Source organism: Mercenaria mercenaria, chromosome 5, assembly GCF_021730395.1.
Source record: "Mercenaria mercenaria strain notata chromosome 5, MADL_Memer_1, whole genome shotgun sequence".
NCBI lineage: Eukaryota > Metazoa > Mollusca > Bivalvia > Venerida > Veneridae > Mercenaria > Mercenaria mercenaria.
The window spans coordinates 34,742,291-34,761,401 of NC_069365.1; the positions used below are offsets into that span (position 1 = coordinate 34,742,291).

Below are 19,111 nucleotides of genomic sequence, written 5' to 3' on the forward strand. Positions count from 1 at the left end.
AAAACATTTGTTCACTTAAGACAGTCAGTAGAAATGTGTTATAATTAATGAAGGCTAAGAAAAGCAGTCAAATTTACATATAACCATTTTCTTTATTTTTCATTTTAAGACATATGGACCCAGTTCTGAGCATGGGACAATTTTCCAGCTTTCAATGCTACGTTTCAGACATTATTTTGGGAACAGGCCAACACTTTAGGTGAAACACTGGCACCAACCTCCCTTAATTCAGCTAAATGGTTTTTTTCACATGGCAACAGCGTATGGCTCCAGTCCACTGGGGTGAAGAGAGTGATTTAGATTTCAAATAGAAGCCATATGCCATTTTTCCTTGACAAATAAGAGACATAAGGCAAATTTCAAGCCTTTCCTATTGGTGTGGCCATACCAATATCAGTTCTGGTACAAACATCGAATTGAAAAGAACTACCATACTTATACTGTTCCGTTCATATCCTCAAATGATTGAAGTTAAGCAGTTTTCACAAATTTGCCTCAGAAGCCTTAATATAACTCACACATTTACGGATATGAAATGCTTACCTGAGACTTAAAGCTCTCTTAACACGGACAATGGCAGTGGTTGCAGAAGCATGTGTCTGACTTGGCAGCATAAGGTCTACTGTTGTAGCCAAAGCTACAAAAAATATAAATCTGATATAAGTACTTGAAATTATGATCCCAGGATACAAACGTTTAGGTTCTTTGCAGATTTAAAAAGGAATTCATGACCTCCAACATGTCCAAAGTAATATCAAGATACTATAAATCTAAAAGAGGAAAGTCCTGAAAGTTACAAATGTACCATGAAGGCAATTTAAACAAGCAAATTCGATGAATTGGAATCCCCCGCCGAAAGGGTCAGAGTTGAGGAACGGCAAAAAAATATATCCAGCAAAAAGTTAAGAATGTTACCAAGAAGCAAATAATTTCATTAGTCAAAATCAAATTAAAAAAAATGTTTGGTTTGTTTGGGTGGGGCGGGGGGGGGGGGGGGGGGGAGTGAGGACACAACAGTTTACATGTTGATTATAAATTTTGTAGAAAATGAAAAATGAAAAAAAAAAAAAAAAAAAAAAAAAAAAAATGGGGGGGGGGGGGTGGAGGGGGGGACCCAAGGGTAAGGTGGTGCCCAGGTGTAGGTACACAACATCACATGTTTATAATAAAATGTTCATGGAAAAGAATGAAAGAAGTTTAATGAAATTCTTCCAATTGGTTGGTTTGTTATGTACAGATCTGTGGATTTTTAAACAATTAAAGGGCAATAACTATATGGAAAATTGACCAATCGAAAAAAACCTTAAAAGGGCATCGTCGCAGTATCTTGGTTCTTGTCTTTTTCAAGTTTGATGAAATTCTACCTGCTAGTTATGAGAAATGGCTGCAGACGGACATTTTTCATTAATCAAGGGCAATAACTCTGAGGGAAAATTGACCTATCAAAAAAAAAATTGACGGGCATCAGCACAGTATCTTGGTTCATGTCTACTTCAATTTGATGAAATTCTACCTGTTAGTTACTGAGAAATAGCTCCCCAGACGGACATTTTTTATTAAATCAAGGGCAATAACTCTGGGGGAAAAATTGCCCAAATCAAAAAAAAACTTGACGGGCATCATCGCAGTATGTTGGTTCATGTTTATTTCAAGTTTCATGAAATTCTACCAAGTAGTTACTGAGAAATGGCTGCGGACGGACGGACGGACGGACGGACTGACGGACGGACAACGCCATTTCAATACCCCCGTCCCGATTTCATCGGCGGGGGATAATTATTGACCTGACCTTGACCTTTCAGACTTTTCTCTGGCCAAGCTTGGTATAGGTCAATAAAACACTTCATGAGAAGCTGCACATGAATAAATTGTTTCTTTCTTATAGAGTTTTCTCTATGGCTCCTGTAATTTTATCATCAATGACTTACAACTGTTAACAGTTTTCCCTTTAGTCCCTGCTATCTTATCACCAATGAGACCTCCAGTGTGCCCAATCACGTGATCGCGCTACGTCATTTTGAGCTCGAAAGTGAAAGTAGAAAGGTAAACAAAAATTATGTATCGGAGTGTAAGTTTTTTTTCAATACTTCGAAACTTATTTAAAAGTGCTACCCCCAGTACTACGATTTCCTCACCAAAACCTTCTTGTTTTAACGCTATTCCTGTTCAATTGACTTGCAGTGACAGCACCTCAGAGCGCACAATGTCGAATGTGGTTGAACAGGAATAGCGTTAAAACAAGAAAGTTTTTGTAGGGAAATCATAGTACCGGAGGTAACTCTTTCAAATAGATTTTCGAATCATGTACATGATATTAACACAATATATTGAATAAAAAAACATACGCCCTGATTTAAAATTTTTGTTTACCTTTCCACTTTCACTTTCGAGCTCAAAATGACATAGTGCCATCACATGATTGGGCACACTGACCTCTGAAGAACAGCAATAAATACTCACATTTGAATTCACATACAATGTATATAGCTGTTTTGTTAATTGATAGATAAAATTAAATATGAAATACCAAAATTTACTCACCCCACATAGCATCACTCAAACAAACATTCACATAGTTGTAGTAATCCAAATAACTGTAGTGACTATTTTGTGTTTCACTGTGATAATGCATGGTAGGAGTGAATAAAAATGTTGGAGTTTTCTCACATCCATATTGCACCTTTTCTATTATACGTTTTGCTGGTGGAAATGGTAGAACAGTCCATACACTTCTCTTAGGCAGAGTGAATCTGGCATTTGCTTCACTTCTAATTTCATCACATATATGACATTTGTTTTTCATTTTTTCCTCAACCACAGGTAATACTTTGCTCAAGAAAAAAGAAAGTTGGTTTTCTAGTTGTTTCTGGCTCCAGCTCCAACTCGAGAGTAGTTTCTTCATTCCATAAGGTAAGACAAGTGAACCACTTTTGTCAAGTTCTGCATCATTTGTCTTCTTCTTCTTTTTCTCGGAGTTAGACCGTTGTTTTCTTTTATTTGCTTTCAAGCACAATTCAACAAGGGTAGGCACTCTATTTTTTATCTCTACATCAGGCCCGGATGCTAATACTTCAGTAAAGACATCATTGATTTCATCAGTAGCATCAAATAAGTTACCAAGATTATATAAATCATCTATATATGCCACTCTGAAGTGTTTTTTTCTTTTTCTTTTTTGTTTCTTTGACAGTCGTCTCCTTCGTCCTTGCTGGACTTCTCCTAGTGACTGAGTTGTCACTGTGTCACTGCCCATACTACACATAAACAAATCATCTTCTTCATCAAGCTCGTCTTCATCATCATCATCATCATCATCATCTTCATCTATATCTAGGTCAGAAACAGAATCTAAAATATCTGTACCAATACTTTCATACTGACTCTCAGCATCAGCAATACTTAAACCTTCTGTCCTTTCTACAATTTCACCTTCATCTTCACAGGCTGTTTCATATTCACTGCTTTCATTAGAGTCTGTGCCACTGTTATGCATGTTTTTATCTCCTCCCTCTGCATTTTCATCAGCTTCTTCAGGGCTAGAAGCAGAAACCTGAAATAGTTGTTTGATTTATAGTAATTTCTTTTAGCTTAATTGTAAGGAAAAGCTACAGTAGTGTTATTTCTAGGGTGACTCAGCGGGGTGCCCCGTCCTGACCTTTTTAACTGCCGCCACGCTGCCCTTATAATGTGCCCTCCTGCCTTTGATCTTCTGCTAAATCCCACCCTTTATCCTGCAGACATGCCTCTCCGATGTTTTTATCAGCAAACTGAGTCACGGCGAGTGTATACAGGTAACTTTAATCAATGAAGTTTTAAATTAACTGATAAGAGTATTGATTATGTGTACTGTCAAAAAAGCGCCAATTAATAAATTATCCGTAAGCGGCCAGCTGATTACCGAGCACGCGGAAAGTGCCCTGTAAAATTTCCCTTAGAGAAAAAAACTGCTCAATTTTGCAGTCTTTTTGCAGTGAAACAACAGTTTTTCAGAAAAACTGCCTTCTTTGCCAGTTATTAAACAAGAGGACTATGATGGTCCTGAATCGCTCACCTGTTCCAGTTTTGAACGAGTATGGCGTTGTTTTTTCTATTATTTGACATAGTGACCTAGTTTTTGAGCTCATGTGACCCAGTTTTGAACCTGACCTAGATCAAGATAAAAATTCTGACCAATTTTCATGAAGATCCATTGAAAATTATGGCCTCTAGAGAGGTCACAAGGTTTTTTATTATTTGACCTACTGACCTAGTTATTGATGGCACGTGACCCAGTTTTAAATTTGACCTAGATATCATCAAGATGAACATTCTGACCAATTTTCATGAAGATCCATTCAAAAGTATGGCCTCTAGAGAGGTCATAAGGTTTTTCTATTTTTAGACCTACTGACCTAGTTTTTGACCGCAGTTGATCCAGTTTCAAACTTTACCTAGATATCATCAAGATGAACATTCTGACCAGCTTTCATACAGATCCCATGACAAATATGGCCTCTAGAGAGGTCACAAGGGTTTTTTTTATTATTTGACCTACTGACCTAGTTATTGATGGCATGTGACCCAGTTTCGAAATTGACCTAGATATCATCAAGGTGAACATTCTGACCAATTTTCATGAAGATCCATTTGAAAGTATGGCCTCTAGAGAGGTCACAAGGTTTTTCTATTTTTAGACCTACTGACATAGTTTTTGACCACAGTTGACCCAGTTTCGAATATGACCTAGATATCATCAAGATGAACTTTCTGACCAATTTTTATACAGATCCCATGAAAAATACAGCCTCTAGAGAGGTCACAAGGTTTTTTTATTATTTGACCTACTGACCTAGTTATTGACCGCTTGTGTCCCAGTTTCGAACTTGACCTAGATATCATCAAGGTGAACTTCTGACCAATTTTCATGAAGATCCATTCAAAAGTATGGCTTAGGGAGGTCACAAGGTTTTTCTATTTTTAGACCTACTGACCTAGTTTTTGACCGCATGTGACCCAATTTTAAAACTGACCTAGATATCATCAAGATGAACATTCAGACCAACTTTTCATACAGATCCCATGAAAAATATGGCCTCTAGAGAGGTCACAAGGTTTTCCTATTATTTGACCTACTGACCTAGTTTTTGACGGTACGTGATCCAGTTTCGAACTTGACCTAGATATCATCAAGGTGAACATTCTGACTAATTTTCATGAAGATTCTGTGAAAAATATGGCCTCTAGAGAGGTCACAAGGTTTTTCTATTTTCAGACCTACTGACCTAGTTTTTGACCGCACGTGACCCAGTTTCGAACCTGACCTCGATATCATCAAGGTGAACATTCTGACCAATTTTCATAAAGACCCCATGAAAAATCTGACCTTCTAGAGTGGTCACAAGCAAAGTTTATGGACGGACGGACGGACGGACGGACGACGGACGCTGCGCAATCACAAAAGTGTTTCCAGCATGAAATGACTAGTAAAAAGCAGTTTTTTTAGAAACTGCATATAACTGGAGGATTTATAAACTGGTGTGGCCAGTTTTCTGTTTGTTATTTTGAAGTTTTTGTAAATGTTTTCACAAAAAAACAGTTTTACGTACAGTTAATGCAGTTATTTTCTAAAAACAGTATTTTTAGCATCTTTTATGAACAGCAATATTAAAAAATTTTAAATACTGCTTCCTCATGTCCATAATGCAGTGCGAAAGATGGCGCTTTACAGTGAAAAACTAAAGCATGTGAAAGGTTAAAAAAAGGATTATAACTGCTCAAAAACAATGGTCAACACAAAATGATGCACAAATAGTTAAATAATTGATAACAACTGTTTTAATGGAGTTAACTAACAAGGCAGGATTAAACTGTGAAACTCAATCACAGACTGATTGGATTTATAGTCATTTGGTGGAAACTGGTGAAAATGTGCAAATTCAAAGGATTTACAAGATAAAAGGACAAACCAGTTCATAACTTGTATAAATGAATCTGAGGTTTTGTATTCAGAGTCAGCTCATTGTACATTTTATGGCTGGTTAAATCATACAGACAGTATTTAAAATTCAAAAGAAAGTATAGAATGAATAACTCCCTTTGACAAGTTGATGCAAGTCTTCTGATTTTTTTTGTGATGTCATTTAAAAGGTTTGAAGCAAGAATTGTATATTTTTGCAGTATTTTTTGATGACATTTAAATGCATAAAATGATCCTACAGTTTTGTTGCAGTTTTTTGTGACATCATTATAATTCTTAGCTCATTTACATATTTTGGCCAATTTAACTGCTTTTTCACTACATTTTCACACTGCTTTTTCACTGCTTTTCTATTAAATATGTTAATGCAGGCATTTGAAGACAAATAACTGCTAAAAACTGCATTTTGAATGCCATGAAATATAATGCTGAAAACCTGCGCAGTTTTACTGCCTTCCTTTTTTCTAAGGGTTCTTCATGCAAGTTTTTAATTAGACCATTGTTTAGTGTAATAAGTATAATATCTTTGAAGTCTGAACCTACCTTAATTTCAAGTAGAAAATCCACAAATTTTTATGAATTTCGTAAGCAAAAATAAGTTTAAAATATCCGTTCAAGATTAAATTACACCCGATGTTGTATGCAAATTTTCCATAATTCCTTCAAAAAAGCTGACTATTTAGTGTTATTTTTTATGATAAGTATCACCATAATTTGAGGAACTATCTCTGGTTTACCTTAGTGAGTCAAGTTAACTGAACAAAAACCTCTTTCACAAGACATTCCAAAAGTGTACCAGTATCCGGATAGTACATTTTGGATATTTTTTCAGACTGTTATAGCACTTTTCTGTAAATGAAATATTGATGGAAGACCTTATCAATATGACATGTATTTTGATAAATATTAGTTTACAACGTAACCTGAAACTGACAGTTTTATTATGTTGTAAAATGATCTCAGTTTCAAGCTTAAACATATAACATATAAAAACCCTCAACTACATCATATTCAGATGAACAAGCAAATTCGATGAATTGGTATCCCCCACCGAATGGGTCTGTGGTAAGAAATGGCAAAAAAATATATCCGGCAAAAAGTTGATGTTAATAAGAAGCAAATAATTTCATTAGTCAAAATCAATTTAACAGAAAACAAATGTTTAATTAAAGAGTACATAATAAATGTATGATACTTTGATCCTGACTAAAGAATTTATTTTGAATGGGATATGCTAACTGTAATAAGCTTAGCTTTTAAAATTAAATGCAGTTAATTGAAATGCGAATTGGGGGAATGGTACAACTTGCATGTTGATAAGTTTTCAAGGAGGGTTTGAAAAAAATCTAAAATAAGGCATGAAAACAATTTTTTTTTTTTTTGAGGGGTGGGGGGGGGGAGGAGGGGGTGTGACCAAGGCAAGTTGGTGACCAGGTGTGGGTGAACAACTTCACATGTTAATAATAAATGTTCAGGGAAAAGAAATTAAAGAAATTTAATGAAATTCTGCCAAACGGGAAGTTTGTTATGTACAAATATGTGGCTTTTTAGACAATTAAAGGGCAATAACTCTGAAGTTACAAAAGAAATCCCTACAGAACTGTGTGTGCACAACCACATTATAGTGCTCTAAATTCTGTTTAAGTTTCATAGTTGTAGGTCAAATATATCAAAAGTTATGATACAGAAATTCCCATATATATAGTACCCTATATAGCTAACACTAGAAACTTCTAAGGGCCACAACTCTGGTGTTACTTGGGCAATCCGACTGAAACTTGATGGGCCCCATAACCTCATAGTGGTGGACATGTATATGACGTTTGTTTGAAAAAATCTAAAATAAGGAATAATTTGGTTTTTTTGGGGTTTTTTTGGTGGGGGGGGGGGGGGGGGGGGGGGGTAGGTTTGGGTACACAACTTCACATGTTACCAATAAATGTTCATGGAAAAGAATGAAAGGAATTTAATGAAATTCTACCAAATGGTAAGTTTGTTATGTACAAATATGTGGACTTTTATACAATTAAAGGGCAATAACTCTTAATTTACAAAATAAATCTGAACGAAATTGTGTGTACACAACCACATTATGGTGATCTAAAGTCTGTTTAAATTTCAAAGTTCTAGGTCAAATATATCAAAAGTTATGATGCAGAAATTGCCATATTTATAGTACCCTATATAGTCAACACTAGAAACTTTTAAGGGCCATAACTCTCAGGTGTTACTAGGGCAATCTGACTCAAACTTGGCGGGCCGCAAAAACTCATAGTGGTGAACATGTGCAGGTTTTTTTTTCGACCATTTTTATAGCCGATACTGGGCTATATTCCCAATGCCAAAAAGTATGTTTTTTTCCCAAAATGAGTGCAAAAATTCCCAATCTACATTCTAAAAAAAAATCATCAAAATTGCACAAACATTGACCAAATTATGGACAATTTTGTAATGGCAGTATGTTAAAGAGGTTGTACAATGTGAAACAAGTGTATGAGAAAGTGCTTAAACACATCCTTACTATATACTATGGGACTAAATATTTCCCAATCTGGAACATTTACGCGTCAAAATTCCCAATTTTGGGTGTATAGGCTCTGTTCCCAAAACAGCAAGAAAAAACCCTGATGTGTATGAAGTAATATACTCTGATAATGAGATTAATTATTGATGAAAAGTGGAACAAAAATTTTATTGATCAAAATTGTTATTAATTATTACTTTTTTCTGCGCGATCGAGAAGATAATTATGAGATCTTAATATTTTAATCAACAGTTGTTTGCATGAAAATAAAGGAAATAAGATAGCCTTTTCATAAAATTAAGACAATAATTATGAGATCTTAATTTGGAGAAGAAAATTGCGAATTCGATTACAGTATTTCAAATAAAAAATGTCTTAGCTTTTTCTTCACATGTGCCATTTACGATCTATCATAAATAACGTATGTAATACGTCTTTTTTTTAAACTTTCACGAGTGTGTTATTATTACGCATCACCGTTTCCTCTGCAAATGGCCTCGATGACAATTGGTAAAACAAACTTCAATTTTCTTTGTATGTTGGTCAATGTTTGGGTCGCTCGAAACCATGGATAACTCGAGCATTTTGCTCATCCCCTTGCGACCTTGAGCGAGCGGTGTTTCACTGTATAAATATTCCCAACCATGTCCTAGATATGGTTGGGAATCTAGAAATGTAACTACTGCTACGGTAACTTTCCTGTTTAAAACGGCACCCTGCCTCTTTCTGGCAGCACCCTGCCCCTTTTAGACAGCACCCTGCCCTTTTTGAGCTCTAGAAATAACACTATACAGATGCTGAATCCAGCCTGCTTCCTGGAAAAGCCAGTACTGCTGTCATATTTGAAGCTGCAGTTGCCGCTCTAACCCATGATCTCTTGGGTGAGTGGCAGACACCTTAGCCACTGGACAACCGCTCATGACATGAAACGCTAAATAGAAAACAGCTTTGATGGTGGAGGTAGATCCCAGGTGCCCCTCCATGCATTATTTCATTATGAGCAGGCATCTGGGTAGAACCAACAACCTTCAATAAGCCAGCTGGATGGCTTCCTCACATGAAGAATTCAACGCCCAGAGTGAGGCTAGAACCCACATCAATGAGGGGCAAGTGATTTGAAGTAAGCGACCTTAACCACTCTGTCACAGAGGCCCCGACCTGCCTATTATCAGATGGTAATTAACTTCTATGATACCTTTTTCCTTCTTTGTTTCAATTTCTTCACTGGCTGATTTTGTGAAGCCTGACTCATCTCCCATGAAATCATACGAGAGAATGCCGGTCTCTGCTTTCTGAGCTTTATAAGCTTTTTTATCTCGGCACTTCCTTCTGCCATTGTATTTTCTGTAAAAGCAAAAGTAGTCTGTGTAATTATTAAAAAGATTATTTTTAATTCAGGGAAGAGCCCCATGCATTTCATCTATTAAAGAAAACCATGCAAAATTTCTTTGTCTCTGGTGAATTTTCTCAATAAATCAACAAAAGATTAAAAGCAGCATACTGGTTTATTCGAAAGAAACTGTCACAGTGATTATGAGACTGCCAATCAAAGTGATAAAAACCAGGAACACGTCCACTATCTGGAATGAAATCGCCGAGGATAACTGAAATATTTAGCTGGTAGAGACTTGTACTGTGTATTTCACAGCAATTTATGGGGTCAGTTTAGTATTTATGGAAGGCTTTAAATGTTTCGAAGGTGCGATCATGCAGGTAGCAGCTGCAAGTGTATAAACTCCGATTTTGAAATGTTCTACAAGTTTGCCGAGTAGCTTCCCATAGCGTTACGCTCACATAGTTCACCTTTTCAATGTACTGGTTAGGAACTATTTTCTGGACACATTTTCATATTTCGGCTCCATTATTCCCTAAAAGAATATTTGACATAAATGAAGCCCACACTGCACAAACTTCAGCTCCTTCCACATCCGATGTTGTTATCAGCATCGCGTTGTGACGTAAAATATGGGTTACATGGGGCTTCAAATGGGTTCGCTAAAATATGTTATTTTTCCCGTCAGGTAAACCAGTATCCGGACAAATATTTTGACAGTGTTTTGTTGTTAATTTGATATCAAAATAAGTAATTAAACTATTTCCACACGTTTCTTTATCATCCATCTCTTCAAAATGGCACATGAAACATAACCCGACGTTCAATAGCAGCTACGAAAGCAAACCGAGGTTGACTATAGGAGAGATCGCCGTGACGTCACGCATTAACACCTGTTTATCTGGTGGTTGGCAAAACAAATGTTTTTACACCGTTTGTGTATAGGATCGGAATTTTTAATTTTTAATAACTTTTTCGCTCATTTATGGATTTTAAAAATTCAAAAAGTCTTGAAATGCTTACGATTTTCATATTTTCTCATTTAAATATCTTTTTAAAATGAATGACCATTTTCAATGACATGTGATTTTAATAGCGGCGTAGCGATGCTCCAAACTTTTAGAAAAAACACTGTAAGTTAAGCGTTCGTAATAAAACCATTTTATTTTGAAATGATAATTAAAAGTAATCAATAAATTGCTTGTTTTATATTCTTTCCATTGATCAAAAAAACATTGATATCATTTGTGTTTGATGAAAGTTTAAGCCGTTAGAAAAACATGACTGTTTACAAAAAAAAACATGGACGCTCAGCGTCTGCCCACCCTATCTTTGTCTTATCAGTTCTAAAAATAGAAACTACACGGGATTTGTATACAAACATGATATCTCCTATACAAACTCGTCTTATACAAATTCTTGATAATTCCAATAGATATAGAATAAAATTAGTGCAAAAATCGACAGCCCTGCATCTTGCGTAACTTTCAGCGTGAAATTAAAAGTAGAACATGTTATCAGCAGACAATCTTTATGTAGTTTGATTACTTCTTTCCCTCTTGATACCTCGGCATGTGTGAACTACTGCGCATGCGCAATGCTATCTTCATGCCCCTTTAAGACAGAAAGTTGTTTTGTAAACGCAGGTGAGTTATCATCAAAAACCCAAACATTATACAGCCTTATAAAATAGTGGTTTATTGTAGACATGAAGAACAAACATCTAAATGATCTAGATGAAACAATTACATGAATAACAAAGAAATAAAGCGGATATTACATGTGTCCGGAAACTGGTCCTGTCCGGAAAATGGTTCCCAACCAGTATATGATACTGTGACCAGATTTTTGGTCATCGATTTTTTTTTCATTTGACTAACATATAAAAAGTATATTTGTGTGAAAAAAAGGGATTTTTTCATATTAAACAAAAAATATACACTGGACCCGTGCCTGTGGTTAAGATCACAGGGGTACATCACATAAAGTTTTTGGGGTGGTCTGGGATATAGTAACCCCTATTTATAGACAAGGGATCCAGCTGTCAAAATGGCAATTTTGGTATATGGTCATTATCAACTGCCGTAAAAGTCTCATTTGTTACGTTAAAATACCAGCTGATACTGCTTAAATATAAATATCCATAAAAAACATTCTCATTTCTTGCGGTCATAAACCGATTTTGCACGGTGAGATGTGAAAATCATTTTTTTTTTCATTAAAAACATGTAGTCTAACACGATCGCGTTCACCGTTCGATCATGGAAAATCCTGCAATGCTTTGTTATTTTCGTAGCTAAAAAATAATTCTCGCCAACTTCGCCATAGTGCCACGTGACTCACATGTGACGCAATGCCAATGGTGGAGCCGGCGAGAATTGTTTTTCGGTTACGAAAATAACAAAGCATTGCAGGACTTATAGACCTGCTTGTGGTTCAATACCGAGGTTTGTGAGATACATTTTGATCGTTTTGTAAGGAGCATCATTCATTTCCTTTTGTTCGCCTGCCGTACACGAGTTTTACAGGTGATTTTCCATGATCGAACGGTGAATGCGATCGTGTTAGACTACACGTTTTTGATTAAAAAGTACGAGTTTTGCATCTCACTGTGCAAAAACGGTTTATGACAGCAAGAAATGAGAATGTTTTTTATGGATACTTATATTTTAGCAGTGTGAGGGTGTATCAGCTGGTATTTTAACGTAACAAATGAGACTTTTACAGCAGTTGCTAATGACCATATACCAAAATTGCCATTTTGACAGCTGGATCCCTTGTCTATAAATAGGGGTTACTATACCCAAAACCATCCTAAAACCTTTATGTGATGTACCCCTGTGGTTAAGATAATGGTAGCCAGAACTTCAGTTGCTAACCACAGACTGGGACAGTTGAACTCGGTTAATAAGTTCTTGACGAACTATCACTGAAAAAAAACTTACCTGTTAGTATCTACCAACATAAAAGCTATCTTCTGAACTTGCTTCTTTTGGATGTCAACAAAGAATGTTGCAGAAACGGTGAAAATTGCACAATTTCCGTGTGTTTTTTCATGTACAAATATTCTACCGGTGAATGTATTTTTTCAAAGTTGTGACAGAAAATATTAGGCAATAAACCACTAAATATAGGTTTTCACTGGCAGATTACAACACACTAAATACATGTTCTCCTTTATTCTTAAAGACTATTAGTATAATATTTCGCGAAATATTATACTAAGAGTCTTTAAGAGTACATACTAGAGAAGAAAAATGTGTCCGGTATATACAGGAGAGACAACATGGCCATTAGAAGGCTTTGACGACACGGAACGAAACATACTCTGTATGAAATGGAAATATTCCCAATGGCTGTAGCACACATCATAGAAACATAGTTATTAGTAAATATGAAGGACTTATTAGTATCTTGTGATAAAAATGGCAAGTTGATATTGCAATACCAGATTTTTATAAGTCATTTGACACAGACCCACATAATAAATTCAGTCAGTCTCAATAAAATTAATACCCCAATGCAGAGTATACCCTGTCTCGTAATCATAGCTTTTCATTGAAATGCTGAAAACAATGAACAAATAAAAACAATAGGTCACCAGGCTTGTTTTTGTGAAAAATTGTTTTGAACACACCCACTGTGGCTGAAACTGCCAGCGATTTTTCAACATTTTCATAATTTTCTGCTTATTTATAAATACCAACCAAGATATACATCAAGACAGCACAATAAGGTTTAGTCTTTTTACAGATTTTATTATACACTTATTTGCATATCATAGTCATATTTGTTATACTATATCCTTACAATAATGGGTACAAGTTTTAAAAAAATCTTGTTTCATATTCACTTTTGTGAACTTTTTTCAATGAAAAACATCCATAGTGAAGAAAAGTTTTCTTTTAATTTTGAAAAAACTGTTTCATAGATATTTTTCCTGTTTTACTTATGTATAAATAATTGTATTGTGAGCATAAAAATGGCTAAAAATGTATGGGTCACCAGGCTAAATTTTATGTTAAGACCGCTTGAATTCAACACCTGTTCGGACGAAAAATTGCGCGAACCTGACCAAATTGATTATATGTATATCTGCTAGAAGTTATAAAAATGTTTTGAAATTTTTTATTTCTTTCTATAATTGAATATTAAATAATCTGAAAGGTGATATTGTCTTATCAGTACTAAGTCAATTGTCTTACTTTATATGAACAACACTGTTTTTGTACTAAAATGCGATGTGAAAACACAACTACACAAGAAATATCTTTAAAAATGATGGTCGGCGAATTGTAATAAGGAAAGAAGTTTATAAATTTTTCATCTAACATTCATCTTTCATCTAACATTTTTCAAATTGCAAAACTAAACACCGCACTTTAACAATTTAAATGGTTCTCTTTTAATTTTTCGCAAAGGTTTCGTAGGGTTGCAATTTTGTTTCGTTTATCCTTAGACGAATAATTACAGCAGTAGTTCGATGAAGATTCATAAAGTGATTCATGAGAAGAGGTCATTAAACGTGTTTATATTTTTAGCTAAATTGGTCCCTATCCCCATTTGCAACAAAATAGCAGGAGACCTTACGATATTGTTACACATCGAGTTTGATAAAAATCCATTACATTTTAGTGTTTAATGCGAAGAAAGGCATATCTACTTTTAGCTATAGTGGTCCCTAATAGCGCCCAAGTTCCTATATAAATAAATTTGGAAGAGGACCTTATAATGATGCTCCAGACCAAGTATGACAAAGATCCACCAAACTGTTCATGAGACGCTGTATAAAGGCATTTCTAGTTTTAGCTCTAGCAGCCCCTAAAAGGGGTCAAATGTCCCAGCTGAACAAAGTTGGCTGCGGGCCTAATAAAGATGCTACAAATCAAGTTTGATTAGAATACATGAGAAAAAATCGATTAAAGGATTTTTTTATTTATTTTTATTTATTTCTAAAATAGGCCAACTGATCACGCTTTAACAAATGCATATTCGCTATTCGTGAATCTTTGGACAATGACGTCACACCTATAAAAAAGTGAAGGTCAAGCAAAACATACAATTGTTATTATTTCAATATTTCTGTTTCATAAGCAAATTATGACCGCATAAGCAAAGTTTGACCGTAGTTATATCACATAGATCACTGTATGGAACGTACCTTCATTTCAGTGTAAAATGAGATTCAGTCATTATATAGCATATATATAATGAAACAGATTTCAACTGAGTTCAATACTTGCATACAATACTAAAAAAAAAATATTCATATATAACAAATCAGTTAAATAATTTGTAACAAATATATCAAAGCAAACAAGTATTCATTTTAATATGCAAACTGAATAAGTCACAAAAGCAAGAAACCTTTTCATATACAGACGACAATTGTAACAAGGAAAATCTTTTAAAAAGCACTTCTCTACATAAAAGACTCTTATCACACCCTTATTCATGTGATACGCAGACCGTATTCAGCTCTTTCTTTAATTTGAAATATGTTGGTATTTGAACAGGTTTTTATCATATTTATTAAACTTACTTATTATTTTGAGATATATCAATATTCTTGCTAAATATACTGAGCCAAAGTTGGCTTTAAAGGTCCAATACTAAGGAAAGTGAACATTTTAATTTCTTTTAAAAAGCACAGAAACTATTTCATTTTATTGGAAAATGAAAGCTGGTATGTAGAAATTCGAAATAAATCGCAGTATATGTACAATTATTTTTCTATGAAGTATGAAGAAAGTTAAAAAGACCTGGGGGGTCATTCTGTCGATTCATTGAAATTTCAACATAATACACATACATTTCTTTGAGTTCCAAAGACCTTCTGTAAATTTTGACCTGCCAATTTTCATTATTTAGTGTCTTGCAGAAGTCTATGCACTGGCTATGAAAAAAATTGCCAACTCACTTTCCCTTAGTAATGGACCTTTAAAACTGTGAGCAGCGTCGTTTAGGATAAACGCTTTGTCTACATTTCACTCAGCGTAGCACAGTCAACAGAGTGAAAGAAATTGACACTCTCGTCCAATCAGGCAGAGTGTTGCATAAATCTTCCGTTTTGATAAATTATCTATAATGCGTTATCAAGTAGTTTGATTGGCAAACTGAAGTCACGTGGCATAGGAAAACGAAAACGAATTTAGACGGCGTCGCCGAAAAAATGGCAAGATACCTGTCAGGCATGATACTTGTCAATACAACATAAATCAGTATCAACGTTTGATTACTGATAAAACTTATCAAAAATGTTATTTCATTCAAGATTCCTCATATTTAAGATTGTCTGCCGCATGTTTCAACAAATGTTGTCTTCATTTCAGTTTTCCACAGAAAGTGTCGGCTGCGCAGAAAGATGCGCATAAAAAACTATAGGAATTCCCTTTAATAGTACTAATCCATATTATCATAGCTAAAGTTCATATACATTTTATTGGGAATAAACAAAATTGATCAAATATTTCATTTATGCTTAAAAACGATATTTAAGTGATGTCTCAAAACCAAGAGAAGTATTAGAACTTGACCTTAAAGACAAGTAGATAGGTGTTTGCTTTCTGATGTAATACGTCTTTAATAAGAAAATACCAGAGATTATGAGATTGGTATTTCCAACAATCAGAGAGATAACATATTTCCATAATAGCGAATCAAAATGATGTCTCATAATTTCAGTCTGACAACATTTGAAATGAATTATAAAGGTACACGACAATTTTGAATAAATTAAACGGTAAAAACAAATTGTCTCAGCTTTATACAGAAAAATTACAGACATCAATTTGTAATGTAATTTAAATATTTAGTGAAATACTATTATCTTTGAAGTAAATCTTGTACATTTTTTTTCTTTCTGCAAGTGACATTTTCGTGCAATATTAACGTGACCTAGTATAGTGAGACTATCACAACCAGACTGTACATGAACTTTATATCAGCTGAAAGCTTGATGGATTCATACATCATATATCATAAATTAAACGCAATGTTTCATCAATGAATAATTTTTTAACAGGAAACATGTTGAAAGAATATTTACGTTACCGATATTTACGATACATGATTTATTTAAAAGGTAGATATTGGAGTTAAACTTGCGTACCGAGTTGTCCCTCATATAGATATATACACCATTTGTATAGTTAGACAGCCATTTTTGAGAAAGTTTATGGCGGGAAAAAATTAGAAAGCTCGGTCATTTGAACTTTTCAGTGGTACTAAAGAGAAGGCGAATGAAGACGTAGGGAAGTACTGATTTTGCGGATATTTTTTATTTCATAATGTTGTAAAAGAAGCAGTAAGAATAAAAATGGTTTCTGATTTACAATGTGGTTAAGCTAATTCCATTGAGTATTGTTCATGTTGTAAGATATTTTCGTTACCATAGGTAACGTAAATATCGCTATTAGTTTACAAGGAGTTATTGTACAGATCTGAAGATGAAATTGAAAATCTGACGTTTTTAATAGACATGTTATGTTTTTGTAAAGTCTGTAAAGTTTTTTTTATAAAATTGAAATAAATTGTGCGCATTTCTTACTCAAATCCATGATATTATTGATTTCTATTCATAAATATTACGAATTTTAGAAATGCATGAGTTATGATACTTAAGTATAAAAACAACTTTTTAAAGACTATAAATTTGAAATAATGCAAATCACAAGCAACGATATTTTTGTCAAACTTACTACAAGTCTGGACTGCGTGATTTCTGTTTAAAGCAATAAATTTTAGTGAAAAGTTGATGAAGGTTTTTAAAATAATGTTTATCACAGAGTTCAGATTAATAGCCATATCAGACTAACTGTATGATAAAATTATGTAAAAAGAACATTAATTTTCATTTCAAACCATTACAAGGCTAAGATCTCTTTTATAGCAGCTGATTGTTTTGTTTTCAGTCTTTTTCAAATGGGAGAGGAGAGGGGCGGGGACGGGGTGAAGAGGATGTTGGAGTTGGTGAGAGAGGAGAGCAAAGCTAGCCTGTTTAATGTTTACCTGCTTTTAAGTTTTTTGTCATGCAAAATAAGCAATTGGAAATCTCACTTTTAAGGATAATTTGCAAAAACAATCAAGAAGATTTTACTTTTTCTGGAACAGCAGGATATTTTCATGAATGTAATTTCGTACACTTGATCAACTATCAAGATCCCAGTTAAATTCCTTGTGTCCCAAAGACATATTACAGACAACTGATTCTATTGAAAATACGGTTTGTACTGGTACAGAATCCAGGAAACCTGTAAAGGTTAATTGTCCGCCGTTACAAAAGTGGACAACTATTGAAAATCATATAATGCAAAAATAAGTAGTGCATTCTTAAAGTTTCAGTTCTGAAACAATAGTGATATTTACGTTACCACAGGATCGAGTATGATGTTTATATTGAAGACATACATGTTTACAGATACTTTGAAAAATATTCATGTACAAATCTATTCATACGTGACGAAAATATGTTTTGGTATTGGTTGAGGGAGTTGTTTTTAGTGGTTTTTTTTAAATATTTGATATTTACGTTACAGATTTGTTATGCTTAAATACAGCATTTCTTTTTATACTGACTGTCTGTATGGCTGATACAAAATGTTAAGTAGATATTCTTAAATTTTGTTATTGTTTTTTTCAGGTATGTTTTTCAATGATTAAAATAATAGGGTTGATGTTTTATTCATGAAATCATTTATTTGCGATATGAAATGACAATATTTTCAGAACGGACATGAACAGATATACATATGCAGATAAGTAATCTAACTAATACTAGTATAATGTCTGCTGGCCGAAAAAAAGAATAGTTTTAAACTTTATAGCAGATGTATTGTACTTTAGGCAATAGTTTTTACTGTATTTAAATTAAACATTTTGCTTGATATTTACGTTACACTTGAGTGTTCGAGGCAGACCGAGTAGTATTCCTCTATAATGAAAATAATGTCTATGATAAATAAATATGTTTGATAGTAATGTTTAATAGTTATGATAATGAAGTTTAAGGTTATAAAACAAAATTATATTCACCTTAACATAAATATTTATGTTTAAAGTCTTTGCATTATGCATTTCAAGTTTAATTTGCATTTTAACAGACGATTTTTGGAAATCTGTAGTTCAATAAAAAATGATAATGTCATAATCTGTTTTTACTGTATTTTTGTACCATTCTACCTCACAGCGTAAAACAAAATGTGTTTTTACCATAATTTTCGAGCTTCATAAGCAATTTTCAAGTTGTACTAGCTAAAATATGGAAAATGCGGCAGTGGAAAATAACATTTGCACTCGT

The 19,111-nt window shown here is 34.1% G+C and overlaps 1 protein-coding gene across 1 annotated transcript in view; it reads right to left on the reverse strand.

Moving 5' to 3' along the window:
• LOC123556803 (uncharacterized) overlaps nt 1–12,894 on the reverse strand; it is a 61,323-nt gene extending 48,429 nt beyond the window's left edge. The window contains exons 1-4 of the mRNA XM_053543151.1: nt 12,759–12,894; nt 9,676–9,824; nt 2,542–3,550; nt 544–637 (exon numbers count right to left, since the gene is read on the reverse strand). Coding sequence (XP_053399126.1) covers nt 544–637; nt 2,542–3,550; nt 9,676–9,816 — 1,244 coding nt within the window. The 5' untranslated portion in view covers nt 9,817–9,824; nt 12,759–12,894. The remainder of the gene's footprint in view (nt 1–543; nt 638–2,541; nt 3,551–9,675; nt 9,825–12,758) is intronic.
• Between the last annotated feature and the right edge of the window lie 6,217 nt (nt 12,895–19,111).